Source organism: Condylostylus longicornis, unplaced genomic scaffold (genome assembly GCF_029603195.1).
Source record: "Condylostylus longicornis isolate FDR11 unplaced genomic scaffold, ASM2960319v2 ptg000044l, whole genome shotgun sequence".
Taxonomy (NCBI): Eukaryota; Metazoa; Arthropoda; class Insecta; order Diptera; family Dolichopodidae; genus Condylostylus; species Condylostylus longicornis.
The window spans coordinates 5,947,726-5,968,653 of NW_026578013.1; the positions used below are offsets into that span (position 1 = coordinate 5,947,726).

Here is a 20,928-nt window from a genome sequence, read left to right on the forward strand (position 1 = left end):
ATGAAAGAGAAAATACGAATGGAATCGCGAATACATACATACATACATATTTAATTTTCGAAACGTACGGTGTTTTCAAACAATTAATAATTCAGTGCTAAAATAACACTTCTTGTAATGCTAAAACCAATACAAAAAGTATAAAAAAATGTAGCGGTATCGTATCGAGACGGCACAGAAAATGTCATTTACAAATAAGCAATTGTATTGTACTCACTAATTATTATCATTGTTAGGTTTTTAGCATTTTTAATGTCAAATTTTTCATAATGGATTTTTGTTTTATATTAAATTTTATTGATTCGAATTTTGCAAATTTACCTTTTCTTGTTTTGAATATTAAGACTAAAAAATTGGTTTCCTATATCTACATGTCCGTTGTAACTAAATATACGTTACTATATCTACATATACGTTGTAAGTTAAATAATAAAAAAATAGTTTGTTTTAAACTGGACTTCTTTTGGTAAAGTTTTTGAAATTTGGCATGAAATTATATTGTAGCCTAATCTATTTTCAATTAAATGATTGGAAATTCACCTTAAAAAAATTTTTGACAGTCCGGTTGTGATAATTAGAATTATACAAAGTAGATATAAGAGTATTACTAATTTTTTTTAATAAAATTATAGTTTATTCAACTATATTAACGGCTAAATTTTTTTAGTACAGAAACACTTAAAGTAAAAACATCTTCCTAAATTCTATTTTTACTGCACGCAATCACGAGACTGATAAAATAATATATAACCAGTTTCAGAAGATTTCTGTATGTCAGAAGTTAAACCGTAAAAGTCTTCTAAACTAGATGCTTCAATTTTATCAACCATATCATCATCGAATAACAACCACAAACCATGACTTTTAACAATGCTAATATAATGTCCACGATTTGGTCCAGATCCACAATGTATTACAACAGCCATTAAGTCGTATAACCTATCTGGATTAACCGCATCATCTGATGTATTAAACAGCCTTAACTCTAATGGAAATACAACACGATGTGAAACTTTAATATGACGGTTATACTGTTCCATATATTTGAAGCGTTTTAAATGCAATGCCAATATCATTGGCAATTTTTTAACCCTCATACGTTTTTGAGCTTCTTGATAACTGCAGCAAACATCGCATTTAAATTTATTATCACTACATAATGTTTCTGTATTACTAAAACATCGTAAACAATGTGTAATACTCGTATTTTGGTCAACATCAACTTGTAAATCAAAAAAGTGTTCGTCTTTACTACTAACAGTTTCACAATTTAAACATCGTGTTTCGCTTGTTAAAATTCCCTGAAATATTTCATGGACCCACGTAGGATCTGGAGGATTTTCAGTACTTGAAGATGAGCCTTAAACATGGAAATTATTTACTAAGTATTTTTTTGCCCAAAAGTATTTAAAAACATGATCATTTACCTTCTTTATTACTACTATTTGTCAACTTATTCTGACTTTGGTTTCTCTCTGCCAAAATTATTTCATTTATGTGATTTATTAGAAAATTTAAAAATTCATGAGCATCTTGTTGCATATAGTTGTCAAATTCTTCTTTTTCTTTTCGAAGTCTAGCTATAAATTTTTTTGGAGCTATTGAACCAACTTTTTTTTTTTGAGTTGCTATGTTATAAAACAGGTCGGCTAAACAAGAAAGTAATGTTTCCTTAGAACGTTTGTTTTTTGCTTTGTATTCCAAAACTTTTTCTCTAAAAGGTTTACAAAAATATAATGCCTGCAGCACTGAATTACTATAGCAGGTGTTTCCAAAATTCACCAAACCAAAATAATGTTCATTTGGTGGAAAGCTATCCGATCCTATTTCTTTTTCTAATTGTGATACATTCGCACCCATTTTCGAACAGTTAAATCAAACTATACCATACTTTGCAAAAACACTATGAGGTCATTTTTTCAAAATTCTTTTAATTTGGCCAATTTACAATTCCAAAACAATAAAAACAATTCTAATTTAATTTTTTTCGTTTAAATAGAAAACCAATCTTTTTTCTTTTCTTTTCTAATATAAATATGTTAATGAATTCAAATGATTAAAATAAGATCAAATGATATTTGTCAAGTTGACAGCAACTGAATGGCTAAAAACACTTCAGGGTCTTGCCATATTTTAAATTTTTAAAAAGCGATAGTCAAAGTTATTCCTTCATGGATTTTAATTCAGAATTTATTGATCTGTTACTATTATTTCTTATTGCCTTCTTTTACTAGCGGTTTTGACTATCCATCTAGTACCAAGATGAAAAAACGAATTCTTTTCCACAGTTCTTATTTCTCTCACAAATGGAATTTAATTGCGACGACTTGATGTATTTTTAATAAAATTTGCTTTATTTTTAGTGCAATTTTTTTTTCTCTTTCTCAAAAAGTTGAATCAAATTCAAGTAAAGCGCCTGAGGCTTCTTTTGAAAAGTCACTTTTATTGTTTATTTATATTCTGTATTATTATAATTACATAATTATTGGGTTCCTTCACGAAACCATATCAAATTTCAATTGAGTTATCTTAATAAAAAACAATAAGTTTCAATATCTTAATAAAAAACAATAAGACAAAGACTGTGTTTTTTTCACCAAGAAATTTTATTTTAATTTTTTGACCAAGGGTATTCATTTAAAACTAGCGTCTTAAAAAAATTCATTTAAAACTGGCGTCAGATCTTACTATTTACTGAAATTTAATTGAGTTAATTTTAAGTTTTTGTCTCACGAAGGGGTCTATTATTCGTGTCAAATATAATGTAATAAAAAAATTCATAGTCACTCACTAAGTGTAATAAAAAAAAACGTACTGGTTACTGTCAAAGCCCTCAAAAGTTCTTATTAGGTCTTATTAGCTAACTTTACTTACTCTGCTTGAAAATGGTTTCAAAATAAGGCAAAAAAACATATTTGGATCTGGATCTTTCGTTTTAGCAGTAAAATTCTAAAAAAAATACTGCCTGCATGAGAGTTTACCGCTCCTTGTCTATATTATTTTAGTTTAAAGTATATCAACGAACAAAAACTAACTCTCATTTCCTAAATTCTTCTTTTGATAATTAGTTTTTTAAGTATATGACTTCTAAATGATCATAAAAAAAAAAATAAAATAAAGCAATTAAGCAAGTGTTTCAGTTATATATTCATTAAATTAGGTCTAATTTTTTTAAGATTTGGATAATTTTCGACTTTTTGATTTTTGATTAAATACTATCTGGATACATTGCTAAAATAAAAAATTTGAAAATAAGATTAGGGTATTTGAGAATAAGAATTTGGAAATGTACGTTACTTACCATCATTCGATAACTTATTGATTGAACTAACCAAACAAACGTGTGGTTTTCAGTATCGGCCTGTATACAACAATCGAAAAATAATTTAACTTTTTCAATTTAGCTTCAAATTTTTGAAATGTAAAATAAAATAAATTTAGCATAATAAATAATAATGAATACTTCGGATTCAAAATTTTAAACGAACCCTTTATAATTGACAGCCGAAATTGTCAAGGAGAAAAAGGCAAAAACAAAAAAAAAAAAGCAGAAAAATAAACGAAACTTGCAAGAAAAGTAAAAACATAAACAATTTATTTTTCAAACCTAAACTTAAATACGTGAATTATTTTTTTTTCTTGTAGTAAATATATGTTTTTAGAGTTTAGTGAAGCAAAATTTGTGCGCGGACAAAAACTTGTTTTGTTGGCACATTGTTAAGTTGAAGAACTTGAAAAATATTTCAAAACTTTGTAATAATTACACAAAATTTTCTAGTGTTTACCTTTTATGTTATGTATAAAAGCAATATATTAAATTAAAGTTTTAACAATCGATAAAATTTAGTTAATATAAATATTTTGTTTAGTTTATGTGATAAAATTAAGTTTAATATGCGGTGAATTATTTGTAATAAAGAAAAAAAAGAAAAAGAAAATAACTTAAACGCATATTGGTCAAGAAGAAAGTGAATGAAATTTATATTAATATAGACAGCTTTACTATAAGAACAATTTTAAATTACGAGTTATGACAATAATTGATAAACTAACTAAAATATTTCCTGGTATAAGATGGCTTAGAAATTATTCTGTGCGTGATGGTGTTTCAGATTTAATAGCTGGGGTAACGGTTGGTCTTACAGTTTTACCACAAGGTTTAGCGTACGCTACTTTAGCCGGTTTGGAGCCTCAATATGGATTATACTCGGCATTCATAGGTGGTTTTATATACGCTTTATTAGGAAGTTGTCGGCAAGTAACTATAGGACCAACCGCATTATTAGCCTTAATGACATCTAGACATACATCTCTTGGTGAAAATTCTGGACCTACTTATGCTATACTATTGTGCTTTTTATCTGGTCTAGTTGAATTATTAATGGCATTTTTAAGATTAGGTGCACTTGTCGATTTGATTTCATTACCCGTTACAGTTGGTTTTACATCAGCTACAGCAGTCATTATTGGTACCTCACAATTAAAAGGTTTATTAGGATTAAAAGGCTCAGGATCATCATCTGGTTTTGTGGGAACTATCGAATTTGTTATAAAAAATTTAGAAAAAATTCGTATAGGTGATTGCTCTTTAGGTAAGTACAATAAATCACATTAACATTATCCAAAAAAAAACAGTACAAACGTGATATGAAGTGTAAGGCATTTTTATTTTAATAACAAAAAAAAAAAACAAAAAAAGCGTTGCAACAAAACAAAATCAATAAAATGACAATTTATTTCAAATTAAGTTTTCTCAGCTATTCTTATTGTCGCTTGATTTGTTTACATTTAATTTATATCAATTATATATATTAATAAAGCCCTATTTAAGTATGTCTACATAAAATCTCAACAATTTTATAGGTACTTATTAAAAAAATCTAAAAATTTAAATCTCGTATTATTTGAAATGTTATCATCAAATTCTCTATAGTTGATCTGGAATTTATGTAATAGCTTTGCGAAAATTTTAGTACAATGTACACTTAAGTTGAAAAAGCTTTTTTTTAATTTATTGTGTTTAACTATTTACTCACAAAAACAACGTTCATACGAATAAAAATTAATAAATTAATTAATAACGGTAACAATTCTCATATTCATGACTTATGCTATAAAAGAAAATTAAAGTCTGTTGATTTTATTACGTAATACATGTACCTTTCATTCTACCAATAAAATGAATGCTATTTTTTGGTTTTCAAAGTTAAAAATACCCTTGACTGAAATTGAGAACTCCAAAATTTTTTAATATGTGTTTACATTGGGACTCCTTGTTATTCAAAATCTTCAAATATTTATTTTCAAATCGAATTCGGGTTGTTACTCACCACTTGGTTGTGACATGATCTGGCAAATATACGTGAGAAATTAGTACTGTTGCTTATACTTAGGTATAAAAAAAACGAATACTTTAAAACAACGTGAAATTTATTTTTTTTTTTATTATTATTACGATAATAATAAAATACAGGTGTTTAAATTTAGTATGTCGCATTTTTCACGAATTCTTATTTGGAGACTATTTAATAAATTTAATTTTATTTTATTCGATCGGTTTTTGCTCCTTGAATTCTAGAACACGCACATACTTAAATATTTTGTCGAAGCGGAAATATTTTGGTTTATAAATAATTTTTTTATCAATTAAATGCAATCTGGTTATACTTATGTTTATAAAACTTGTATTTAAAGGTAAGCTTTAACAACTTAATAACATGCGTAGCTACTTTACATATTTTAATAAATGATGTAAAAATTTTAATATAAGTACTACTTACCACAATTCATATTGACAATATTTGATTCTATAACATAAATATTATGCAAATATTTTTGTTTTTTTGATATAAAACCATAAATTAGCGAAAATTAGTGATTCAAAAATTTCAAGTTACTCAATGTTTGTTTTTATTTAAATTTTTATTTTAATTTAGATTAAAATTTATATTTAATATGCATGTTTATCAACATAAAGACATTGCCATATAATACATTCCAACATACATTTATAAAAGTTTTAATTGCTACTAGCCACTAACATTGAATCTTTAACGAAAACTAGAAAGTACAATGTGTTTCACGTTTATGATTAAATTAATTAATAAATTAATTCATTTTAATATTAACCGGAATATTTTTTTTTATTGCCCGTAAGATTATTTGGAACATCGCGATTTTTAATGAATACAAATTAATAGGTAGCATTTTCAAATTGATTTTCCACTTTGAATGATATTTTACTTAAATATAATTAAGTAAACCAATAAAAATATTAAATCAAACAATTAAATTTTAAATTGGTTTATTTTGAAGTAGCTGTAATGCTTAATTGTGTACAGTTGAAAGCAATATTAATTTTATTTTAATTCGATTAAAACAAAATTTGTCGATTTTCTTAAATATCTTTTTATTATTCAGTTTTGCTGTACAACAAATTTACGCAAAATCATTTATGAGTTTTCGTAATCATGAACAGGTTTTATTATGTGTATAAAAAATTCGCTTATTAGGTATACATAATTTGTTGTTTTAATAGAAATACAATACTGAGAGACAATTTCCAAGGCTTAATATGTTTTACATTATCAAAAATCATTGTAGCATAAGATCTTATAAAAACAAAAACAATTTTTCTGATAAATTATCTAATGTTATTATTACTTTTTATTTCTTAAGGTTTGTAACTATTAATTACCAAAATATATTGTCTATGTAATATTAATAAACAAACTTATATTATTTAATCTCTGAAAAATTATACTGTAAATTATTATTATGTGGAAACTATCATTAGAAGTTCCATTTCTTTTGATCTCAGATGAGTGGTTTTTATTTTGAAACGGTGAATTATGACCATAATTTCAATTCAAATTATTATTTTAATTATTAGCATAATTAATTCAATTATTGGCCTAAATTCAAATTATTAACTTAAATAGATGTACACATACATCTTTTAACAAAATGAAAATAATAAAATTAAATTAAAATTTTACATTAAAACCATAAAATATTTGTCACCTCACTCAATTTCTCACAAAATTTTTCGTCATCACGGAAATTAACCGTTATAACCAATTCCTTTTTAAATTTTTTGACATCGTTCTTCTTTACGATTTTAAGATCTAACAGAAATTAATGAATGGTTTAGCTTTTCGGAACCAAATTTTTTTCCAATTAACTTTTCTCAAAGTTATCGTCTTTGGACTTAAGCAAAAATTTTATTTTAGACTCCTTTTCGGAAATTTTAATATTTTTCAATTTTTATAAGCAAAACCTTTTGCGAGATCATTTTTTCTTTAAGAAATCTCAAAAAAAAACTTTAAATTCCTAAAAATACACTTCAGAACAGATGGAAACAAGTTGAAAGACAATAGGACTACTACAATAATTTTTTTGCTCATAGTTTTTTTTATTTGTATATTTCAAGCAATTTCAAATTATAATAAGTCTTTATAGATATTTTTTAAATAAAAAATATTTTTGAAGGTAATACGTACATTTCCTAATAATCCGTACTAATTACGTTAGTGGATGATCAGCATATTGTTATATTTGACAGTTTAAAATTTTTTAATTTATTATTTTACTAATGTTATTATTGATGGATTTTTTTTAAAAAGACATATTTATTTCAAATTTTTTGGTAACCTAATGTTAACTGGAGATGTGATTAAGCACTTATTTTTATTAACATATTAATGTATGTATATAACGTCAGAAATTTACGACTACGAGAAAAAAATTATTTTTTTTAAAGTAAATAAAACAAAAATTTGTATTTTTTTTTTTATTAAATACAACATAAATTTATTTTAATTGCTTAAATTTCCAGATAAAACCAGTATAAATTTTCGTAAAATCATTAACCTTATCGTTATTTGTTCAGAGAATAGTCAATTTATATTGCATTATTACAATACAGTTCAATCAAAGTAACTGGCACTTGTCTTAATAATTGAATTTGAAACATTTGATGACGTAAGAATATATAAGAATGAAACACTCACTTCATTCTTATTTAGTTTACAGTACAGTCATTAGACTTTTGCAGTGATTGGACTTTAGTCGCACTATTATTTGTACGTCTTAATCGTACTAGAACAAATCCGTAAATTAAATAGTCTGATTTATTGAATTTGTAATTTAATAAATTACAATTTTTATAAAAACTTTTTATGGTTAATTTTGTATTTGTTCAATTACTCGATTTTAAAAATGATACATAATATTTTACATGAATAATGAAATGTATTTTTTTTACTCACTTGTATCGATATGAATCAAATATTTTTTTTCTGCAGTGATAAGAGTAAAATAATTGCAACAATAAGTTTCTTTAACCGAGATTATGCATTGTTTACAAAGCATACGTACTGTTTATTGGTTTTAAATAGATTTAGAACAACCAAACATGTACTTTACTATGTAAAAAACTAATCTAAAATTTTTATTTCCTTCCTTAAAAATTTTTTTTGTGTATGTTGGCTTTATTTATATTTTCATTTAAATGAAAAAAAGTTTTGAAGTTTATTTTATTGATTAATTATTTCGTTTTTCGCAATCTTTTATGCGTTACATATCAATGTACTTAAACAAAATAAACTTAAAGTTTATAAATTTTGATTTGAATAATGAAATAAGTAGGAATTTTTGATTTAGCAATCATATGCATACATACTTAAATACGGTAAAATTGAACTTAGCTAAATTGTCGCTTATGACTGTTTGATACCTTAAAATAACATTTTCATATAAATTCTGAACGTACCCCAAAATTTATTTGACGTTTATTTTCTGATTTTCATAGATGTCAATTTCGTCTGACATCTAAGAAAAGTTGGAAAAGTGATAAAATTTTTTCTTGTACAAAATATTTTAATTAAACTTTTATTTTATAAATAAATTAATATCTTCGTTTATTGATATAATATTAATATTTAAAAATTTACGCCTAGTGTGAAATTTACTAGTTTCTTTGTATATAAACGAAAATGAGTTTTTCAATGTTGACTTTACTATAATAAATATTTTCAAGTCATTAGTTTATCATAATAATACAGAATTAAATAAAAAACTAATTGTACCTATGTATATACAATAAAAAACTTTTAAGTGCTAAAATTAAATTTAAAAGAAAAAGTATTTTAAAAGAGAAACATTTGGGATTGCAAAAAATATTGAACTATTTCATATAAAAAAAACTTAGCTATTGCAAAAAAAGTATTCAAATAATTTTTGTAGATTTAAAAAATGTTATAAAAAAAAATAAAAAAAAAAAGAGCTCACGATAATTTAAACTACACCTTTGAAACTTAACAAACAAATAAACAAGATAAAAAATATGGAAAACGACGTAGATGTTGTTGATGACGATTTAGGTGAATGCAGATTATGGACAGCCCTTTATAATTATGAAGCTCAAGGGGAGGATGAATTATCTTTGGAATGTGGTCAAATAGTTTATGTTTTATCAACTGATAGTAATATTTCTGGTGATGAAGGTTGGTGGACGGGGAAAATTGGTGACAAAGTTGGCATATTTCCATCAAATTTCGTCACAAATCAAGATCCAATGCTTATAACAGTGCCTTCTGAATATGGAGCTAATCAACCATTAGAAATTAATTTCAACGAATTAGACATTCAAGAGATAATAGGGATAGGAGGTTTTGGTAAAGTACATAGGGCAGTTTATTTAAATGAAGAAGTTGCGGTAAAAGCGGCGCGACAAGTGAACGAGGAAGATATAGAAATTGTACGAGAAAGCGTATTGCAAGAAGCCAAACTTTTTTGGTCATTGAAACATGAAAATATTGTATCATTAATAGGAGTTTGTTTGAGGGCTCCGAATTTGTGTCTAGTTATGCAATATGCGAGAGGTGGTTCACTAAATCGTGTCTTAGCCGGAAAAAAAATTCCCCCAGATGTTTTAGTTAATTGGGCTATTCAAATAGCGAGGGGAATGAACTATTTACACAATGAAGCCCCAATCTCTGTAATTCATAGAGATTTAAAGAGTTCTAATGTGTTAATATTTGAAGCGTTTGGATTAGAAAACCTAGAAAATAAAACTTTGAAAATAACAGATTTTGGTTTAGCAAGGGAAGCTTATAATACAACTCGAATGTCAGCAGCAGGAACATATGCTTGGATGCCGCCTGAAGTTATTAAACATGGAATATATTCAAAAGCATCAGATGTGTGGAGTTATGGGGTATTGTTATGGGAAATTCTTACTGGTGAAACCCCATATAAAGGATTTGACACATTATCTGTTGCTTATGGTGTCGCTGTAAATATTTTAGCATTGCCAATTCCTAAAACTTGTCCAGATACATGGGCTAAGTTAATGAAGAGTTGTTGGGCGATTGAAGCTCGAGAACGACCAACTTTTAAGAATGTACTACATGAATTAGAAATTGTTGCTAGATCAAATTTTACCCAAACACCGCACGAATCTTTTCATCACATGCAAGATGGTTGGAAAAAAGAAATTGCAGAAGTACTGCAAGAACTTCGCACAAAAGAAAAGGAGTTAAGATGCAAAGAAGAAGAATTAAAAAATGTGGAATTGAAGCAACATCAACATGAACAAGATTTAAAATTGCGTGAACAACGAATACAAGCAAGAGAGCGGGAGATATGTGAACGTGAATTTAATTTGACAATGTTAGCAAGGACAACCCCAATGCCAAAGAAACGTTTAAATAAAAAATTTCCCAAAAAATTTAATTTTTTAAAGTCGCGCACTGAACCAACAGAAATTTCTCTTCCAAGAGATTTTCGCCATAATTTAACGACAATAAGAAATCCTAATCCTTTAAATATTGCTTCAACATCAAAATCACCACCAGCATTTATTGATTTAAAAATTGTGGCTTTGCCAGCGACCACAATATCTGTAACTACAGAGGGCCCAGTCAAAAAGGGCAAAACTTGGGGCCCATCAACTGCTCATCAAAAAGAACGCAAGCATCTGCCATCGTTACAACCAGCAGAATGGTCTTCTCATTCCAGTTTTAGTAAAAGTGCTCCAAATTTAGACAAATCAAAATTGACAATAAGTAACCTGCCAGATGGTTATTCGGGATCTACTAGTTTGGTACATAATAAAACAAATGGATCGATAGCTGTTATACCTTGTGACACCATTCCCATTGGTTATGATATACACAAATTAACTGGAGATTCAACATTTATTTTATCACCTCCAGCATTTTTAGATAATAAAAATTTAAAATACAATATTGATAGTTTTATAAATAACATAGAAGTAAATAAAATGTCGCCAGAAGCATTAGAATTTATGCATAGGTTTACAAAATTTCAACAATTAAATAGTAACAACAATTTAAATGATGTGGAAAATGAGAGGGATATAGTTAACATATACGATTGCGATGAAGAATATGAAAACAGCAGAACAGGTTGTTTTAATTTTCGAAAAACATCTAATGCTGATTCTAACAATTCGAATTCATCAACCTATACTAAGTCTAATCAATTGAAAAACAAGAAAAAACATAGCTTAGATAGTAAAGAGACTGAAAGAGAAAAGGAAAGAAAATCATTGTTATATCAAAAGCATGGATATGAAGGGACGTCGACTGAAAACCATAGTAATCCGAATATAACATATGATAAAGCATTTTATAAACAGGTTCAAAAATCGTTGGAACAAATATTTTCAAGTCCCGAAGAAGAATGCAAGCTCTTTTCTCCAAATTCAGAACAGCCAATACCAACTTCCTCAAAAAAATTAACTGCTAGAGAAGAAAAAGTTAATTCACAATCAAGTGGTGATTTAACCATGTACAATTATCAAGACGAAGAAGAAAAATGCTATAGTAACACAAATATGAATCCCGATAGTCCTTATCGCTTTCAACGCAATGGTTCTGGATCTCAATTTCCCCGTTATTGTTTTTTTCGAAATCAAGCAAATTCAATTGAATTCCAAACAGACAACAGCGAAACGTCAAATGCAGTTAATAAATTAAAAAATACATTTTTTAATGATAATTTTAAGAGCTCCAGCTCCTTGAATACATCAACAAATTCAACAACAGATATAAACAATGTTTGTGCCATTCCTGCCATCAACAACTCGTTAGAAGAAGAACATTCTAATAACTCAATATGCAGTGATAAATCTTCATTTGAAATTCTAAATAGTAATGAATTAATAAATTATAGGACTCGTTTAAATAGTTATGATGCAAATGAAGATTTTGGCAATGTTAGCAGTGGTGGTACCTCTCATAATAGTAAAATTATAGTAGCAAATAATGATAAATTAAAATTAGTTAAAAATAAATCCAAAAAACTTTTTAACCAAAGTATATCTGTGCCAGCAACCCCAACTACCAATGCAAAGGATACTAATAATGTAAATGCAACGTCAAAGATACCTATCAAACAAAATACAAGTAATTCTAGAAGTAACAATGTCAAAGAACCTGAAAATACACAAAATTCGGATAAACTTAAAACAACAACAAAAACTAAAACAAAAAGTTTTTTTTCAAAAAAATTCTTTAATTTTGGTAGTTTGAGATCTGAAAAGAAAATATCGAAACAATCTTCTCAGGCTTACAAAAAGTTTAGGAATTCAATGGAGGTAAATGAACAACAACAGTTAATACTAAATGACAAGAGTAAAACTTGTCCTGCACGAGGTAATGACACTGAGCAAGGCTAACATGGTGTATTTTATTAAGAAGAAAATTTAATTTATAGCAAGTAAAGTAAACAAAATATACTATTTGTAAGTTAATTAGGTACATATTAGATTAAAACATGAAATGTATTGCGCTTTTCTGCTTAAAAAATAACTATTTAAAATGAAGTATTTGGCAAATGTGAGGATATTATGAGATAAATAGATTTCGTATAAAGACTGAAATGTTTTTGATTAAAAGTAAATAAAACTAATTCAGATTCATAAATCCAACATTAGACATTTTTAAGTTAGATAATGCGAAGTGTTCGTTTACTTAAGTCTAGTATTCTGTTCTATTTAATTTTAAAAATTTTTGGTATTAAAAATTAGTGAAATCTTGAAATTATGAATCTTACAATATTTAAAATGTAACTGCAAAGTAGTAATGTTACATATTATACATTATGCTATTTTATTTGTAATAAATGTTCAATTCTTTTCGGTATTTCTGCACAATATTGCCTTAAAAATTATACAAATGTATGTATTTTAAAAAACAAAAAAATATTAAATCCCTATAAAAATGCATTTATGTTTGTCAAAAAAACTTCAAGTAAATTTTTCTAGAATTAAATATTAACTTAATATTAGCTGATCTTTATTATATTTCCAATAAACTTATTTTGAATTTTATAAGTTATAAAATTTCATTTTCTAATTTTATTTGATTTCTATAAAAAACACATAAAATTAATGAAATGGAATTGAATTTTTTAAAAAAAATAGGAATATTTTTAACGATACAAAATTGTAGAAAAAAGATACAATCAAAACTTTTTAAAAACGGATTAGTCAAATAATTATATAGCAGTTTTTCAAAGCTTAAACAATGTTTGAATGGTTTAGATACGATTTGAATACTTTTCAATAGTTAAGAAAACTATTCTAAACAGAATATTAGATTTATAAGACAGATGTAAGTGTAAATCTCCTGTTATATACTATTACGGTTCCAATATTTTTGCTGGCATTACTGAAAATATCTAATACCAAAATTATATAATATAAAAATAAATTTAAAGATTTTAGTCAATTGCTTATTTTATAGATTTTTTTAATATGATTGGAGGTATTTTTAAAACTTATAAATGTAAATATGTATGTATTTGAAAAATGATTATTGATAAAAAATTTAAATCGTTTATGAGTTGTCACTGAACCAACATTATTATAATCTAAATTATTGCAATAATTAAAAAATAACTTACTAATATATTTTATTATTAAATGCCATATTTAATGTTTATGAATTCCGCACCAATTATTGTGATGTTTCTTTTCCTTGACTTTAAATGTAGAAAAAAATAAAAATGAATATAAAATAAAGACAAGCAATTGCCTGGAAATATTTCACTTTTATTGAAAATATAAAATAAAATTAACTAATATAAAAATATGTATGTATTGTAAAACACAAATATTTTTTTACGAAAATGTAACGTTTAAAATATGTATATTGTTCCATATTAATTAATAAAACTTGTTAATATTGCTAGCAGATATATATATATATATATATATATATAAACAAAAAGACAATTAATAGCATCTCACTTAGTATATAAAACAAAATAATTGATTGAAATAACACAAATTATAGTGTAGATTTATGCATCTGACATAAAAATTAAAAATAGAAAAAAAAAATTAATGAATACTTATAGCTCAAAAATTTGGCTGGAACATATTTTTGAATTTGTCAATCAGCGTTCGTTATAGTAAGTTTTGAATTCATTCGATTAAATATTAATTCAATTAAAACGCATTTCAAATTAATACTTTATTTTTTTTTTTTTTTTACTTAATTTACGTCTTTAAAATTAAAATATGAAAAATCATGTTTATATTTCAAAAACATTTGTTTAACTGGCACTGTTACTGGCACTAACCTATTTCAAAATATTAAAAAGTTAAATGATAAATTTTTTTAGATAATAAAAATGTTTAAATTAGAAATTAAGATTTTTAAATGAATTAAAGCATAAAGTGCAATTTTTTGTTTGTGACAAATCTTTTTAAAGTAGTTTATATCAAGTTAACTAGAAGTGATACAATAAAAATTTATGAAACTTTTTGGAAAATTTTTACAATTTTGATCATAAAGACGTAATTACTCTTTAAAAAAATATACTTAATATGTAAATAATAAAAAAAAAAAAAATTATTTTATACGTTTATGTTATTGTTACTTTCGTTTACAAGTTTAATGGTTAATAAAAATAATCGCAACAATGAAAAATTAAACTAGTCCACTAAATAGATATCAATTGCTTACAGTTACACTAATACACAATCTAGTAGTTAGAGTCAGTATTGTTTATAACAATGCCAGTATTCATCCCATTATACACATGTTTAATGTAATTCAAGGCATAATTTTAATATTTTTTATATTTTTCATTTTATTTTGACCTGTTTCCTCTTATTTTTTTTTTCAAATGTATATATTCTTAAAAGAATTCTTTAAGACATTTTTCGAAATTAATACAAAATTTAATAATTTGTTTTTTTTTTTGTTTTTTTAAGAAAATAAAGCATTCCATAAGGGTCAATATTTGATTCTTTCTACTATATGAAACTTTAGTTATTTTCACTTTTCTTTTTTGTATACAATTATGTGTATAAAATGTACATACATACATATTATTCGTAAGCAATTCCTTTTTTTTTTGTAAAATTGTATAAAATATTATGAATGATTATTATTATTTGATTATGTCGTATTATATACAATGCTTTAATTGTAAAAATTAAAAAAAATATTACCTAGGATTCTTGTAGTATGTTTTTTGTAATAAATTAAGTTTTATAAATAAATGTAATTTTCTTTTTTAAGTTTTTAAGTTGATTTTCTTGATACAATGTCATTTTATTTATAAAATATTGTAATTATAATATATTAAAAATTTTTATTTTATAAAACTTAAATAAATAAAAAATTCTTAAAGAATACATTTTCTATTTTTGAAATTTTTTCTTCTCAATTTCTTTAAAAAAGATTTAAAAGCAAAATATCTATTTCGATATTTTCATATTAACATTCGAAAAGTTCTTGGTACAATTATGAAAAATTCTTAGTTTAGGATTAAAATTAAAATTAATACGTTTTTTTTTGAATATGCAATTATTTAATAAACTATTGCCCAAAATATTTACTATTTATTATAAGATAAATGATTTATGTAACTTTTTTAAATATATCATTTAGCATTCCAAATCTTTTCTTACCAGCGGACCCAAAGTAAATTTATTTTGTCAAATTGGTTTGTCAATACATTCATTTCAAAACTCAGAAATAAAAATATTAAAAAATAAAATGAAAATAGTTGTTACACACCTTATATTTATGCAGAAACTGAGCTAATTTGATTCTTTTGTTAAGTACAGTTGGAAAAAGAAATCCTATACAACCATATTTCTGTTAGTCGCATAGGTGATATGATATTTTATTATTAAAAAGACTTTCGTTTTTCTGTATAGAATTTCGAATTTCGGAATTTACAATTTAAAATCAAAAATTTATTGTGATTAATATAAGCAGATATATAAATATAAAATGGTTGGAAAACTAAAAAAGAATAATGTTATTTGCAGTATCTATATTATTAATTTTATATCAAATCAAAAAATTCTCGTTTTAAATTAAATACTTGTTTTATGAAATTATACATATTACAATAATCTTTCTTTTACTTTATAATAATCTCATTTTTTTGTTTACTAATATTTTTTGGGCATTATTTTGTTAATATTATTTTATCAAGTAATTAAAAGTTTAAAAAAACGAGTTTACATTTTACGTTAATACTCGTAAATACAGTGAATCTCAAAAAAATCTGCTCAACTTTAATATGTCCTAGACGTTATGGACTCTAATCATAAATGCAAACTTATAAATAAAAATTTGCAATTATATTAAATTTATAAATATGTATAATTATATTAGTATAATTATGAGAAACTAAAAACCATATCAGGAAACAAGTTAAATTATAATAAGTAGTGATATAATCAATATAGTAGCCGAAGTCTTCATTGTTCCAGACAAATCAAATTGTAATTTGTGAACTCGTAAGGGTATAACAATGTTAATATTAAATCATTTTTATCTAGCATTATCTAGCAACATTAGTAAAAATTAAATAATTAATTAAATTTTTATCATTTTTAATTTTTGTTTAATACCACCATCTTTTATTTATAGCTCTTTTTGGACTAGCAATTCAAATCATCTGAAAAGCGAGATATGAAAATAAAGCGAGTTGAGCAAATTAAAAGTATTGAAGAAATTTAAATTTAAAATTATTGTACTACTTAAAAGAATCTCACAAAACTTTTCCATTCCCAAAGTTCTGAGTTTTAGAATTTCAAAATTTAGTCAGCCCTATTCTATGTCAATGGGGTTACAATATTTTAATTTTATGAACGGTGTTCATCTTAAAATGACGAATTAATATGCGAAAATTTAAATGGCATAAGTTTAATAAAATTATTTATATTTAATCATGCTTAGAATTAACTATAAAATCAGTATATTTTATTTTATGCTCAAAATACTCAGAAATAATAAGTAATAAATTGAGCTTAAAATAATTTAAGCTTATAAATTACTTACCTACAGAATGAAAAATTCGAGTTTATAAAATAAAATTTCAAATTTTAAGAAATTTGATATGTATATATATATGTATACATATTTGAACTTCACAATGGAATCTATCACGTTCAAAGATCTCGAAAATTGTTATAAATACATATATGTGTTTATTAATGCTAGCATTATGTTTATGTATATGAAACAGTTGATTAAATATTTGAATATTAAATAAAATTTAAGAATTTCAATTTATTGGGTTTGTGCTATGTTGTGACCTGTATTAAAGACAATTTTACGAGTTTTGGTAAAAATAAAATACTAGTAATAAGTATTAAGTTCAACATTTTCTAAAATATAGGAAAAAAACAGTTTTATTTTTATTAAATACAGTCCAAAATATTTAATAAAAAAAATTACTATTTTAATAGTTAATAAAACTGATGTTTTTATATGATGACGTATGTTTGTTTATATGTGGACATTGTTAGTTTGCTCATAATTTTACTATTTGTATTTCTAAACGATTTATACAAAATTTTAATTCTTAACTTAGTAGAAGTTGATCAAAAAATTTATTCAGCTTTCAAGCTTAAATACAAAACAAATGTTAGTTTTTCGGAAAGCTTTGTATTTGGAAAAATCAAACGTATATTACAACAACGCATTCGTGAAAAATGACTACTTTGGCTTAAAAATAAATAGAACCATTAAAATTGCTGTTTTAAATTTTTTTCTACCTAAAACAAATTTATTCTACTATGAAATTTATAACACTCATAAAAAATTTTCTTTTATTTGCAGGAATACTAGCAATAATAATTCTATTAGTCTTGAGAAAATTGAAAGATATAAAAATTAGTGAAAATCTTGGAGCCCATAAAATATTAAAGACTACAATATGGGTTATTTCAACAGCAAGAAATGCTTTAATAGTTTTAGCAACAAGTTTAATTGCATTTTATCAATGTCAAGATCCAAATTTTTGCCCTTTTATATTAACAGGCACAGTTAAAAGTGGATTACCCAATTTTAGTTTTCCCGAATTCCAAACAGAAATTAGCAATTCAAATAGTACTTTGACAGTTCATCAAGATTTTTGGGATATGATACAAGAACTTGGACCATCTATTATAATTGTACCAATAATAGCAGTTTTAGGAAATGTTGCAATATCAAAAGCATTTAAAAGCAATGGAGTTAGTCCAACACAAGAATTGGTGGCATTATCATTTTGTAACATATTCGGTTCATTATTCTCTTCAATTCCAGTAACAGGGTCATTCTCAAGAAGTGCTGTCAATCATGCTAGTGGAGTTAAAACACCAATTGGCGGAATTTATACCAGTATATTAGTATTAATAGCATTAAAATTATTAACACCATATTTTCAATATATACCAAAGGCATCATTAAGTGCTGTTATTATATCAGCCGTAATATTTATGATTGAATATGAAGTTGTTAAGCCATTATGGCGTTGTAGTCGTAGAGAAATTTTACCTGGTGCTATAACATTTATAGCAAGTTTATTATTAGGCGTAGAAATTGGTTTATTGTTAGGTGTTACAACTGATTTAAGTTTTTTGGTATATAGAACTGCTAGACCAGCTCTAACTGTATCAAAATCATCTACTGATGATGGTATTCAATATATTTTGATAAAACCAAATCATAGTTTATTATATTTTCCAGCTATTGAATGGGTGCGTAATGGTATTTCAAAAGCTGTGGAGTCAGTTGGTAGTTTTCCTGTTATTTTAGATTGCTCAACATTAAATGAATTTGACTTTACCGCAGCACGTGGCTTAGGTGCATTACATAAAGAATTAACAAATATGAAAGTTTCATTTTTCGTTTTAAAAGCATCACATGAAATTCGTACAATGTTAGATGAAGCAACTGAATATCAATTAAAAACTTTAGATACAATTGATGATTTGAAAATATACTTAGAGGAATGCTATAAAGACCAAGTTGGTTTACCCTTGATTTCATCAGAAAATAATAGCGATTTGAACGATAGAAATGACAAATCTTGTTAAGAAAATTAACAAAACATATAATAATATATTTTAATTATATGTATGTATGTATATGTCATCATTATAGAATTTACTCTAAGCGACTTAGTGTATAAAATTAACGAGAAGTGAAAATTGGATATTACACCTTTTCAATTTTATGCATGACTCTCTATATAAAAGATAAATTTATTTTTTAAATATTGACACCAATGTCATGACATTTTCAACTTACTTCTATGACATGAATTTTTTTCTTGTTTTTATATTAATATTATTTTTTCGTCTAAAAATCAATAGTGTTGCAAATATTGAACATAAAAGATTTCCTTAATACATGCATAAATGCATTTTCTTCATTATTCTACACATGTGTAATACTATTTACACAGTCTATATCTATGAAATTTTCAAAATTTATGCTTAATGTTTGTTGAAATGTAATTGTAAAAAGATATTTTCTTATTACTTCAACACAAAATGATTATCTTACATATTATATCTATATTATTTAGCTCAATTATTAACGAAAAAGTAAAACTTAATTCAAATAATATTGAATTTAAATTGAGAATTGAATATCAAAATTTTATTTGCAATATTTTGTAAAGTTGCAATACCTTTCTATAATCTGCATGCTTTAAAAATCCATACTTGCCATTCTTATTATGAATATAAAAAATAATTTGAATCTCATTGAACGTCTGATAAAACCTATTCTCTAAAGGTCAGTAAAAATAATTAAGCGATCACTACAATTTGAATTAACCAAAACAAATTTTTTAAATTAATATAAAACTTTTCTAAAAATATATTTGTGTATGGTAGTGTTAAGATATTGTATTTGTCCCTTTGTAGACTTGTCAAACTTTTGCATTATAATAATCATTGATTATTATCTAACTATTTATATGATGTATGTATTTGTAATTGTTCATATTTATATAATTATTCTACATAATTTATAACGCTAGATTTTAATTTAAAATATAATTTGTAAAATGTACAATGGTAATAAAGATAATTGTTATGATTTTTAACAACCGGAGAGATATATTTGACACTTTCATTTCTATATTTTTGCATTCAAAATTAATCTATGTTTTTAGATAGTTATAAAATATTAGTAAAAAAATAAATTGTCTCGAATTTTTATATGCATTAGATGAAATTCTTGTAATTTTTTAAAATATAAAAATGTTACTTTCAAACTTAATTACAAATAATAGATTATACCTTTATTACCATTCACATATTTACATACATAATTTCATACATTTTTATATTTAAAGGGATCGTACCATAAAAACTTTTAAAAATATGAAACTGTTTGTAGAACAACACAAAAAATTTACAATATTTGTTGCTCAAATTCCTGTGGAGCGCCCGAATATATGCAAAAAATAATTATTTATTTTGTTTTTATCTTTATCGTAATGTGTTTTTATTGTAAAAGCGTAAAAATTATTTTTAAATTTTGTTAATTTTTTTTTGTTTAACTAAAGTGCAATTTTTGAAGTAAAGAATCCTATATAAATCCGAGTAAAATTGGTTTTGAAAAATATTGAATTCCAAATGAATTT

General features: G+C 24.8%; 3 protein-coding genes across 3 annotated transcripts; 2 read left to right on the plus strand and 1 right to left on the minus strand.

Annotated features, from left to right (window-relative positions):
• Positions 1-609: 609 nt before the first annotated feature.
• LOC129610305 (ubiquitin carboxyl-terminal hydrolase 46) lies at positions 610-2,057 on the minus strand. Its single transcript, XM_055522839.1, has 2 exons — positions 1,428-2,057; positions 610-1,360 (listed from the first exon to the last, which is right to left on the minus strand). Exons 1-2 carry the CDS (start codon positions 1,858-1,860, stop codon positions 711-713), a joined length of 1,083 nt encoding a protein of 360 aa, XP_055378814.1. The 5' UTR covers positions 1,861-2,057; the 3' UTR covers positions 610-710.
• A 1,528-nt stretch (positions 2,058-3,585) lies between these two features.
• LOC129610225 (sodium-independent sulfate anion transporter) lies at positions 3,586-19,695 on the plus strand. Its single transcript, XM_055522702.1, has 2 exons — positions 3,586-4,592; positions 18,126-19,695. Exons 1-2 carry the CDS (start codon positions 4,031-4,033, stop codon positions 19,364-19,366), a joined length of 1,803 nt encoding a protein of 600 aa, XP_055378677.1. The 5' UTR covers positions 3,586-4,030; the 3' UTR covers positions 19,367-19,695.
• Positions 8,902-13,134, plus strand: LOC129610224 (mitogen-activated protein kinase kinase kinase-like). Its single transcript, XM_055522701.1, has one exon. The coding sequence runs from the start codon at positions 9,347-9,349 to the stop codon at positions 12,704-12,706; it is 3,360 nt and encodes a 1,119-aa protein (XP_055378676.1). The 5' UTR covers positions 8,902-9,346; the 3' UTR covers positions 12,707-13,134.
• Positions 19,696-20,928: the final 1,233 nt, after the last annotated feature.

Bases quoted from the DNA above. Each gene is read 5' to 3' on its own strand.
- LOC129610305 (XM_055522839.1), bottom strand. From the start codon at position 1,860: ATGGGTGCGAATGTATCACAATTAGAAAAAGAAATAGGATCGGATAGC. The intron at 1,361-1,427 runs GTAAATGATCAT...TCCATGTTTAAG, and splicing joins AAATAGTAGTAATAAAGAAG to GCTCATCTTCAAGTACTGAA.
- LOC129610225 (XM_055522702.1), top strand. From the start codon at position 4,031: ATGACAATAATTGATAAACTAACTAAAATATTTCCTGGTATAAGATGG. The intron at 4,593-18,125 runs GTAAGTACAATA...TTTTATTTGCAG, and splicing joins TATAGGTGATTGCTCTTTAG to GAATACTAGCAATAATAATT.
- LOC129610224 (XM_055522701.1), top strand. From the start codon at position 9,347: ATGGAAAACGACGTAGATGTTGTTGATGACGATTTAGGTGAATGCAGA.